Consider the following 12,573-nt stretch of genomic DNA (forward strand, 5'->3'; position numbering starts at 1 on the left):
TTCACTGTTCATTGACTGAGTGGAGGATAGATCCTTTTGGATAGATTACCCAAGGTGAGAGTAGTTTGGCTTGACATGAGTTTCTCTTTGTCCATGAATGACATATAAAAATCGTGTCCCTAGCCCCTCATTAGAATAATCCCACTCCTGATTATACTATTCATTCTCGCATTAATTGTTAACCAATCATAGTTTATTTCTGTCTGTCAGAACCACCCACTCTTCCAAGGGGATATAAGCATTGATTGGCCTCCATGATTTGTCTTTGGTTTATAAGAGAAAACCAAATGACCACCTTCTTATTAACTATGCAAGGTATAATTAATAAAGTGATTGATAATTATCCAGAAATTATGTCCTTTGAACTTTTCATGTCACAACAAGAAAATTAAGCCTCACAAAGGTTAAATGGCTTAGCTAAAGTCACATAGTAAGTAGTGGAGCATATTCTTGATCCCAAGGCTAGTGCATTTCCCATCACATTATACTACCACTCATGCAATAGGTAGCGTTTATATATTGCATTAAGGTTTGCAAAGTGCTTTACATATATAATCTCATTTGGGCCTTAAAACAACTCTATGAGGTTAAAACAACTCTATGAGACACTATTATTATCTTCATTTTACAGATAAGGACACTGAGGCAAAGAGAAGTTAAGTGAATTGTCCAGGGTAACACTATTAATAAGTATTATTGAAAGTTATGCTGAGTCGGTGACTTATTGTTCCCAGACCTGCTTATCAATCAGTGTTGGGGTAGGTGTCACCCAGACTGCAGCTTTTTTATCACCTACTATTCATCATAAGTCACTCTTTACCTGTTTGCACCTGTTATACATCACACACAGACATTTGGGGAGAAACTGAGCTGTAATGTCCATCCCCTTTTGCTGACCTGGACCTTTTGTAATTGTCTTTATTTTATTATGAGGATGATTAATAAAAGTTGGCTCCATCTTGAAACCTTTGCTGATCTCCAGTAATTAACCCATCAACTTGTTCCTTCCTTGACAATTGGGATTTTCCAGAGGAGGGCAACCAGGAGAGTAAAGTCCATCCATAAGAGGACTGTTGTGGGAGCTGGGGAATGTTTATCCCGAAGGAGAAAAAACTCAGGAGGAAAACAAGAGCTGTCTCCAGATATTTTAAATGATATCATATGGAGGAGGGATTAGATTTGTTCTGCTTGACCCCAGGAGGAAGAACTAGGAGTGATAAGTAGAAGTTCAAAGAGGTCAGTTTGTACTTGATGTATTTTTAATAAACTCTTTTAATTCTCTTTTCTCTGAGTTTTGCCTCTTTAATCGAGGTGAAAGCTTGAACAAAGAATTTTCCTTCTAATTGTATTTGCCTGTGGGGTCCCAACTGGGGAAAAGTCATAATACACAGTAAGAAGTGAAAAGCCATTAACTTAAAAGGTGGAAAGCCATACATGGTGACCTGTTAAAAATCATAATTTAGACACTGAGTCATAACTTATATAACATGTCCAGTAACAGCCACAACAGAAACATGGTGACCAGTTCATGACCAGCACATTATGACCAGTACACAATTCTGTATTTGGGCATTTACCCATCAACATTGGCTTAATTCCCAAGCTCAGAAATGAGCTCATTACTAAGCAGAAACTCCAAACCCCAGAAACCCACCAATCAGTAGTGTTGTGTTCTATGGCTCTACCTCCCTTTGTTTGATTGCTATAATTATCACTGGGCTTTCCTGGATCTTTGCAGAGGATCCATCATTGGCCTGGCTGCCAGTCCAGACCACTGAACTCTTATCTGAACTTTTGGCATACTGGCCCCCAATGTAAGTAACCCAAGTGATTAAACTACTACCTATAATCAGTCTGGAGCTCCTTGGCCTCTTCCTTTGGTATCAAACTTGTCCCACTATTTGGGAGAGAGATGCATCATTCCCTAGGTAGGAGAATTCTGGACCTTACACTGCCCAATGATTATAGCTATAGGTTAATGCTAGACTTTTGTCCCAGCAGTGGTGCAGGTCCAGTGCTACAAAGCCTGTGGAAGAACAGTAACAGGAGAAATTTCTTCATGATTTGTTAATTCAACTGAAAGTAATGGCTGAATGGGAGTATGGGCATAGCTCCCAGAGAGAGGGAGCCAATGGTGTTCTTGTTAGAGTATGGCATCTGAAAGGTTGCAAGATGATACTGTGAAAGAGATGAGTGTCAGAGCATGACTCAAGTCCATGTCTTCCCTCCAGGTTCAGTGGTCTTTCCTTTAAAGCAAAAATTCTTAACTTTCTTTGCATCATGCACTCTTTTGACAATATGGTGATGCCTATACACCCCTTCTCAGAATAATATTTTAAATGAATGAAATAAAATGCATAAGATCATAAAGGGGGCCAATTATATTGAAATACAGTTACAAAAAACTCCACCAAAAACAAACAAGTTAATGGATCCCTTAAAACTCCCAGCCTTCCAGGATGCAATGCATGAGGCTGCTTAAGCATATAGTTGGCCCTTAATGAATGCTGATTGATTGATTTATTAATTGATTGATTGCTAATGCAGCCATTGTTCTATATCATTTACCTGTTCAGAAAAGTCTAGTGGTCCTTATTATCCCTAAGATAACACACACACTCCTCTCCTTGGCTTTAAAAGCTTTTTACAACCTGTCTCCAGCCTACCTTTCCAGATATATTTTAAATCACTCTTCTTCATGCATGCTATGCTTTTCCCAGTATACATTATTCTAGTTTGCACTTCCACGGCTTTTTATAGGAGGTCCCTTACTCAAGCACCACCCCCTACAGGTCTTTTCTGATCCTCCTAGGTACTAGTATTAGATGCTAGGGATATAAAGGCAAAAGAAAAACAATATCTAACTCAAGGAACTTATGTTTGAATGGGTAGAGGGAGGCAATATGCATATAAACAAAACATATAAATCAAATGCAAGGTATCCTTGGGCACTAGTTGCTCTGGGGAATCAGGAAAGGCCATTTGCAGAAGGTGCTGAGTGGAATCTTGCAGGAAAACAGAGATTCCAAAAATAAGGGAGAAGGAGATACCATTCTAGGAACACGGAATAGAGTGAGGGGAGGAAAGGAGGGAAGAGCAGGGCAGCCAACACAAAGGCAAAGAGGGTTGCGTAGTATGTCTGGACCATCAAGTACACACATGGGTGTAATAATTATATAAGCATAGAATTTTAGAGTTGAAAGGAACCTCAGAGGCATTACTGCCTAACCTATACATGAAAAGAATTCTCACTATAATATACCTAACAAATAGTAGTTGAGCCACTGCTTGAAGATCTTCAAGAAAGGAGAAATGACAACCTTTCAAAGTAGCTCCTTCCACTCTCTGATAGTTCTAATTGTTAAGAAGCTTTTCTAGACATCAAATCCAAAGTGACCTCTTTGCAACTTCTACTTATTGCTCCTAGTTCTTCCCCCTGGGGTCAAACAGGACAAATCTAATCCCTCCACCATATAGTATCATTTAAAATATTTGGAGACAGCTCTTGTGTTCCTCCTGAGTTTTTTCTCCTTCAGGATAAACATTCCCCAGTTCCCACAACAGTCCTCTTAGGGATGGACTCAAGGCCCTTCACTCTCCTGGTTGCCCTTCTCTGGAAAATCCCATTTGTCAATATTCTTCTTAAACCTTGATGATCAGAACTGAACATAGTTCTCCAGATGAAGTCTTTCAAGGACAGAGTACAGTGAGATTGCCACCTCCCTATTCCTGGAAGCTATGTCTCTCTTAATGTAGCCTCAAATAGAGCTGTCTTTTTTTGGCTGCCTCATCACACTTCTGACTCATACTAAGCCAGCAGTCCATTAAAACCTAGAGCTTTTGAAGATAAACTGCTCCCTAACAATGTCACCTTTGTTTTGTATTTGTGATGTTGATTTTTTGGTATCCAAAGGGTAAGATTTTACATTTATCCTTATTGAAGCTCATTTTATTAGTTTCCGCTTGTGTATATGCCCTGTATATTATTTCTGCCAGCTTTGTGTCACCTACAAATTTGATGAGCATGCTATCTATGCCTTTATCCAAGTCAGCGTTAAACAATGTTAAGCATAGCCCCCAGGCATATTACAATGAAGACCTTCAGCCACATTGACATAGAACCGTTAACAGTTAACAGGCTGGTCATTCAACCAGTTCTGAACCTATTCAATTTTAGCATCTAGTCTATTTCTGGGTCAGGAAGACATGGATTGAAATTCCATCTCTAAGGCTGATTAGCAGTATCATCATGAGCAATCCACAACTTCTCTGAACCTTCATAAACTCTCTAAGACTTATCTGCTAAGTTGTAGATGGAATGTGATCTGTTTTGGTGGATGGGGGTTCCCAGTCAACAAAATTACAGATCTTTGATGTATATGCACATACTAATTATATAGAATGATGATTTGTATTATATCACCCTTGCTAGAGAGTAAGCTCCATGAGGGCAGGGGACTTTTCTTAATTATCTTATTATCTTCCTCCATGACTACATTGTTATCCATCGTAGTCATTTAATGAATGTTCATTGAATGAATGGATGAATGAAAATAAACCACAGTATGAAGGCTGAAGACAGGTAGTCCAATCTTTTAATTTTAGAGATGGAGAAAAGTGACAGCAAGCTAGTGGCAGAGCTGTGAATAAACCCTGGGGCTCCTGAATTCTAACTCTTTCTAGCACATTGGATGTGTGTATCCAGTATTTTTGGACACTATGTTAAAATGAATTGAGATTGTTTCCAAAGGAAGGAAGAAATGGATGGTCACCAGGGTGTCTATAGGAGAGAACCATTTCCTGGGAATCAAAGGCTGAGAATTCTTGAGGAAAAGGTCTAAGCCACAATACCTTTGGTCAATGTGATGGGTCCAAAGTAGTTGACATCCATAATCTTTTTGTCGAGCTCCAGGGAGATATTCTGTGCAGGGCCTTTCACTTTCATGCTTGCATTGTTAATGAGAATGTCCACACAGCCATAGCAATCTAAGATTTCTTTGGCAACATCCTGGACACAGCTGATGTCTGAGAGATCCAAGAGGACCAGCTTTGGTGTAAATGTCTGATGAACAAATGAAAAAGATAGGATCAGCATGTGGATGGTTTCCCATCCAGGAGACAAGTGTTTTTATCCACAGAGAATGGCTGGACCTTAAAGAGACAGCTGGTTAGACAAATTCTTCACCATAAGTCATACTTACAGCTCATCTCTCTATAATACTTTATAGTCTGTTAAGCCTCACAACAATTCTGTGTGGTAGATTTTTTTGTTGTTCTTGTTGTGGGATTCAGACTTGTAGTTTCATCAATGTAATGAACTCTCATGTGGAAAGGGGGTTCTTTCTTTCCATCAATGAAGATCAGTAATTTGCAATCTTTTTAATTTATTTTTTTTTCAAATTACATGTAAAAAGAATTTTAAAAATTTATTTTTAAAAAATTTAAGCTTCAAATACTCTTCCTCCCTCCCTTCCCTCCTCCTTGTGAAGACCAGCAATATGATACAAATTACACATGCACAGTCTTGCAAAACATAATTCCATATTAGTCATGTGTGACTTAAGAGTCTTAAAGAGTTGCCTGAGGGCAATGAGAGGTTAAAAAACTTTCCCATAGTTATCTAGTAAGGGTGGGCATGAAGGCTTGAACCCAAGCTTCCTAACTCCAAATCCAGTGTTCTACCACAGAAGTTCAGAGTCAAAAGTGACTGGAGTGGTATACCTGTCTAACCTGTGTGTGAGGGAGTAATCCTCTTTATAACATTTTGTCCATCGTCATCCAGTCTCTGATCCCTATGATGGAGAGCTCACTATTTCCCAAGGTAGTCCATTATATTTTTGGATAATTGTTAGAAATTTTTTTCATTATGTTGGGCTAAGATCTGCCTCCTTGTAACTTCCATCTAGTTCTGTCCTTTGAGTGACTAGTGATAATAAATATAACTGTCTAGTAGTACCCTGGAGACTCAAGAGCACTATTCTTTTTTTAAAAAAATTATTTGTTTGTTTTTAGTTTTCAACATTCATTTCTATATGATTTTGATTTCTAAATTTTCTTCTCCTCCCTCTGATCCCCCCTCCCCAAGATGGTGTGCAATCAATATTAGCTATACATGTACAGACATATTAAACATATTTCCATGTTAGTCATGTTGTAAAGAAGAATTAGAACCAAAGGGAAAAACCATGAGAAAGAAGAAACAAAAAAGAGAGAAAACAGCATGCTTCAATCTGCATTCAGACTCCATAGTTCTTTCTCTACATGAGGATAGCATTTTTCCATCATGAGTTTTTTGGACGTGTCTTAGATTTTTGTATTGCTGAGAAGAGTTAAGTCTATCAAAGTTGGTCATCACACAATGTTGCTGTTAATGTGTATAATGTTTTCCTAGTTCTGCTCACTTCACTCAGCATCAGTTCATGTAAGGGTTTCCAGGTTTTTCTGAAATCCACCTGTTCATCATTTCTTATGGAATAATAGTATTCCATTACATTCATATACCACAATTTGTTCAGCAGTTTTCCAATTGATGGGCATCCCCTCAATTTCCAATTCTTTGCCAACCACAAAAGAGCTGCAATTAATATTTTTGTACATGTGGGTCCTTTTCCCATTTTTATGATCTCTTTTATGATCTAGAAGCAGTATTGCTAGGTCAAAGTGTATGCACATATTCATAGCCTGTCAGGCATAGTTCAAAATTGTTCTCCAGAATGGTTGAGTCAGTTTACAACTCCACCAATTAGTGTTCCAATTTTCCCACCTCTTCTCTAGCATTTATCATTTTCCTGTTTTGTCATGTTATCTAATCTAATAGATGTGATGACCTCAGAGTTGTTTTAATTTGCATTTCTCTAATCAATAGTGATTTACAGTATTTTTTTCATGTGACTATAGATAGCTTTAATTTCTTCCTCTGAAAACTTCCTGTTTATATCTTTTGATTATTTATCAGTTGGGGAATGAATTGTATTCTTATAAATTTGACTCAGTCCTCTATATATTTTGGAAATGAGGCATCATTTCTAAATCAGAGATACAGGCTATAAAAATTATTTCCTAGTTTTCTTCTTCCTTTCTAATATTGGCTGCATTGGCTTTGTTTGTACAAAATCTTTTTAATTTAATGTAATAAAAATTATCAATTTTGCATTTCATAATGTTCTCTGTCTCTTGTTTGGTCATAAATTCTTCTATTCTCCATAGATCTGAGAAGTAGAATGTTCTGTGCTCAAGAGCAATATTGTTTAAATTTTTTTTATTGAATGCTTTTAGCTAGAAAATTGGAAAAATCAAACATTATAAAAAAAAGAATAGATAAGCAAAAATACCTGATACACTGACTCTACCTAAAAATCTGGCCTAGTTTACCTCTGCCTTTCTGCCCAGAGGAAAGAGGAATGTTTCATTGTCTGCTCTCTTGAATCATTATTAATTTTCCAAAAAATTCTTAAATACATTTTCAAGTATTTAACCCAGAAAATCTAGAAAAATATTATGAAATGCCTTTTAAAAATCCCTAAACTCACGAAGTGATATAAAGTAACATGGAGATAGGAGAGTCAGAAATGATTGTTAAGAAGGAGGAGATTAAGGACGTTTTTGCTTTTAGAGAACAGGGAAGCAGAGAACACATGTGAATGCAAGGTAGTAGAATCATAGAGCAAGAAGTCATCCATCTAATCCAGCTACTGATTTTTAGATAAGGCAAGCAAAACTCAAAGAAGAAAATTAACTTATCTAAAATAACTTGCTAAATTAGTGGAAAAGCCAGAAATAAGCCTAAATTTCATGATTTCCCTTCTGAGACTTTCCCCCATTATATCCAGAGGTAGACTAGAGCCAATTTGTACTCAATGAGAGCCAATTGTTAAATTTTCAATGTGAACATTTATCTTGGAAATTGGCAAACGTTACAAATCAAAATTTGATTTATTGTTTTGTTGATTGTTTAGACTTAAGAAAGGGAAGGAGAAAATTGAGAATTAAACTTAAAATGCATACTTTTTTTGAGGGCCAGTTGTTAAGCATTTACCAACACACCTCTTATTTTACCTTGCTTACTGAAACTAGAGACTAGACCTCATTCACTGAATCAATGTTGTCCTACTCAGATTATATTTAGAGCTCTTCTTTGAGAATTGCCATGAGAGATAGTTTACCAATAATATATAAAAGAATTGATTTCATCACAATATCTTGTTTTTTGACTCTTATCAGTTTCAACTAGCTTGGCTATCCACCTTATTCACTAGACTTGGCTCTCAATGAATTTTTGATATTTAAACAAAAATCAAATCTACTCTCAATTTTAAGATTTGCCATCATGGAGGGTAATCATTTTTAAAAAGTTATGTGTCAGGCTTTGAAAACTTATGGTTGAAGGTTAAGCCTAAAACTCTCAGGCTGAAGCACTCAAAATAGGGATAGAGAGGGGGATGGGACCAATTATTTCATTAGTTTAGGGAACTTTTAGGTAAGCAAGTCTCCTCCACCAAGCAGATTGTCATCTTTTCTGCAACTTATAGTCATAGAGAGTTGTAAAATACCTGGGCTTCCAGTTCTGCAACTCATTAGCTGTATAACTCTGGCTAAGTTGCTTTGTCTTCCTAGACCCCCAGCCTTCCAAATACAGCGCTGATAGAAAAAATACATGTGTGACCTTGCAAGGGTGTGACTTTTCAGGATACATTAGTACTTTGAATTTTTAAGTTTTTTTGACCTGCCAATCATTGTTTTAGAGGGCAAAGTAGAGATAATTTCTGAATCTAAGCACTCTTGAAGGCCTCAAGCCTCGAATCTTGTTGAAATCATTAGACTCTTCTTTCTTAAAAGCAGAAGTATGAGTGTCAATATCAGTCATAACCAAGAGCTTTGCTCTTTATTCTTCCCTTACTTTGTTGTTATAGGAATGTATATATTTCAAGAAGCCTTCAAATCATAGTGGCTGCCATGAAAAGGGTAGATCCTACTACATTATTGATTTCTCCTGTAACTAATATGGGTAAAGGGAGCTTTTCCCAAAATTCTGCCTTTAAGGTTTATAATTTAACCTTACTGTCTGTTACCCTAGTTCAGGCCCCCAACACTCGTACTATTGCAGTAGCTTCCTGATTGGTTTCCTAGCTTCCAGTTTCACCATCTCCAATCCATCTTCCATATTATTAAAATCCCTAAAGCACAGATCTGACCATGTTACTTCACTGCTTAAGAAGCTCCAGTGTGTCCCTTTTGCTTTCGGGATAAAATACAAACTTCTATATCATATCCTTAAACAGCCTTTCACAGTCTGACTTCAACCCATTTTCCAAGATTGATCTGATATTGTTTCTTTCCTATATTTGATGCTTTAGCCAAGCTGTTTTACTTGCTTCTTCTCGTGTGGGACATTTCATATCCTATTTCCATTCCTTTACAGAGAATGTCCCCTCATATAGGCATGCACTACCTTTTAATTTTCCTTCCTGAGAATTCTCGAGTTTCCTCAAATTTCAGCTCAAATACTATCTTCCATATGATCCATTTCCTGAACCTGCTCATGGTTAATACCACCCCACCTTACATTGTATTTACTTTGTAGATATTTTGCAATTACTTGGCTTCTTATGTGTTTCTCTCCAGTAGAATGTATGTTACTGGAAGGCAAAGCTTATTTCATTTTTGTCTTTGTGTTCTAGCACCTAGGACAGCATCTTGCACAGAGTAGGCATGGAAAAATGGTTGTTGAATGAATGAATGAAGAACGAAGGATGAATTCTCACCTAACCTTTAACGACTGAATGCATGTTGCCGCAGACAAATTGAGACCTTAGCTTAAAAAGGCCAAGGTCTCCCACTGCATACTGGGTCATTGCCAGTTGTCCTGACCTATGTCTTGCTACTGGACTTTGATGACCCTGGAGGAGAGAATGGGGCTAAGGATTTTGCACAATTCTGCCTCACTTAAATCCAATTCCCTTGCAAGTCAAGACATCACCCTCCTGATGTCATTGGTCTTCTTTGAGAATGAAGGACAAACAATAATGAATAAATAAATAAAAGCCTTACCTTGCTTGGATCTGCTACACTGAGAAGTGCATCATACAAGATTTCTAGCTTCTCCCAATTCTTGCCACACAATACCAACCTTGCACCACCGGTATGGAACAGTCGAGAACATTCTGTTAAAAAGCATTGAAAAGACAAGGTAAGTATATTGTTATGGTCCCATTCTCTCAGTCTTCTAGGTCAAAGAACAATAGAATCATGTGTTTTTAGAGTTTGAGGAAACCTCAAAGATCACATCTAGTCCACCATCATACCCAATGCAATATTCCTTCAACAGGGAATCAGGCAGGGATGAGGAGAGAAAAGAGCATAATGAAAAGCAATGGCAAATTTAGGAAAGGGTTAGTCATGAGTAAAAAAATCCATCTTTGATGAGCGGAGTTTGAAAGAGAGGAATAAAAGGAAAGAACAAAATGGAAAGAGTCTGCGATTGGGCACTGGCTAAGTGGAAGACAAGTGAATAATGGAAAGAAAGTAGATTTAATTGAGTATAGACCATTAGTGTTTACATCTCCCCTCTCTATAATAATTTCTTACTTGTAAAGAGAGCAGTGGAGGGCCAAAAAAATTAAAGAAAAAGATGAGAAATTCACATCAGTCATGACTATAAATATGAATGGGATAAATTCAGTTGTGAAATGGAGGAATGTAACAGATTGATTAGAAAGTAGAATTCAAAAATATGTGGTTTACAAAAATCTCATTTAAATACAAAGTTTTACAAGAGTTAAAATAAGGAGCTGGAGTAAAATCTTAGGGGTTTCAGGTAAACAAAAAAAATAACAACTACAAGGATAGCAATTATGATCTCAGACAAGACAAAAATTAAAAGACTGGATTAAAAGATAAATTGGGGAAACTACATCATATTTAAAGGCACCACAGACAATAAGCTACTATGCATACTTAATATGCGCACTGAATGGCATAACATATAAATGTTTAAAGGAAATGTTAACTGACTTACAAGAAGAAATAGACATTTGTTATAGCTGAGGAACTCAATGTATCCTCTCTCAGACCTAGAGAAATATAACAAAAATTCAAACAAAAAAGAAATTAAGGATTTTAAATGAATTTTTGAAAATTTAGATATGCTATATCTCTGGTGTTTACTGAATGGGATAGAAAGGAAAATATGAATCTTTCAGAAGACATATCCAGGTGCAAAATGAAACATACATTTTTGGACGTGGAAAATGTATGGCTTTTTTTTGGTCTGATTATACTTATTTGCTACGAGAATTGTTTTTCTTCATTTCTATATGTATGAGGGGGAAGTATTAGGTGAATGAAGAGCTTGAAAAGTAACATGTTGAATTTATTATATGTTTTTAAAATGCAAGTCTTATATAATAAAGATTCATGGTTCACAGATAATCTTTTTGGTTCTGCTTACTATATAGAAATTTTGTGTGTTCATTAAATCCAAAATTTTAAAAAAATGTAACAAGTATACTCAGGCTCAATATTCCAAAGTCAGACTGCTACATCTTCCCTTCTTTTTTGGGGGGGGCGTATGAAAATTTTATTTAAAATTTTTTCAACATTCACTTTTATAAAATTTTGAGTTCCAAATTTTTTCCTTCCTCTCTTCCCCCTCCCCAAGATGGCATATAATCTAATATAGGCTATACATGTACAATCATATTAAACATATTTCCACATTAGTCATGTTATGAAAGAAGAATCAGAACAAAAGGGGAAAATCATGAGAAAGAAAAAAGAAAAAAAACCAAGAAAATAGTGTGCTTCAATCTGCATTCAGACTCTATAGTTCTTTCTCTGGATGTTGACAGCATTTCCCATCATGAGTCTTTTGGAATTGTCTTAGATCATTGTATTGCTGAGAAGAGCTAAGTCTATCAGAGTTGGTTTGCACAGTGTTGCTGTTACTGTGTAAAATATTCTCCAGCTCACTTCACTCAGCATCAGTTCATGCAAGTTTTGCAAGGTTTTTCTGAAATCTGCCTGCCCATCATTTCTTATAGCATGATAAAATTCCATTATATTCATATACCACAACTTGTTCAACCATTCCCCAATTGATGGGCATCACTTCAATTTCCAGTTTTTTGCCAACCACAAAAAGAACTGCTATAAATATTTTTTTTTGTACAGGTGGGTCCTTTCTCCATTTTTATGATCTCTTTGGAATACAGACATAGAAGTGATATTGCTGGGTCAAAGGGTATGCACATTTTTATAGTCCTTTGGGCATAATTCAAAATTGTTCTCCAGAATGGGTGAATCAGTTCACAACTCCACCAACAGTGTATTAGTGTTCCAATTTTCCCATATCTCCAACATTTATCATTTTCCCGTTTTGTCATATTACCCAACCTGATAGTTGTGAGTTCATAACTCAGAGTTGTTTTAATTTGCATTTCTCTAATCAATAGTGATTTAGAGCATTTTTTCATATGACTATAGATAGCTTTAATTTCTTCCTCTGAAAACTGCCTGCTCATATCTTTTGACCATTTATCAATAGGGGAATGAATTATACTTTTATGAATTTGACTC

The 12,573-nt window shown here is 36.4% G+C and overlaps 1 protein-coding gene across 2 annotated transcripts in view; it reads right to left on the reverse strand.

Moving 5' to 3' along the window:
• Nucleotides 1-12,573, reverse strand: part of DHRS7C (dehydrogenase/reductase 7C) — a 58,140-nt gene that overhangs the window by 25,526 nt on the left and 20,041 nt on the right. For both annotated transcript variants that reach the window (XM_036756347.1, XM_036756348.1), the window contains exons 3-4: nucleotides 10,048-10,160; nucleotides 4,852-5,062 (exon numbers count right to left, since the gene is read on the reverse strand). In XM_036756347.1, the coding sequence (XP_036612242.1) occupies nucleotides 4,852-5,062; nucleotides 10,048-10,160 (324 nt within the window). The remainder of the gene's footprint in view (nucleotides 1-4,851; nucleotides 5,063-10,047; nucleotides 10,161-12,573) is intronic.

This window comes from Trichosurus vulpecula, chromosome 4, assembly GCF_011100635.1.
Source record: "Trichosurus vulpecula isolate mTriVul1 chromosome 4, mTriVul1.pri, whole genome shotgun sequence".
NCBI classification, from domain to species: Eukaryota; Metazoa; Chordata; class Mammalia; order Diprotodontia; family Phalangeridae; genus Trichosurus; species Trichosurus vulpecula.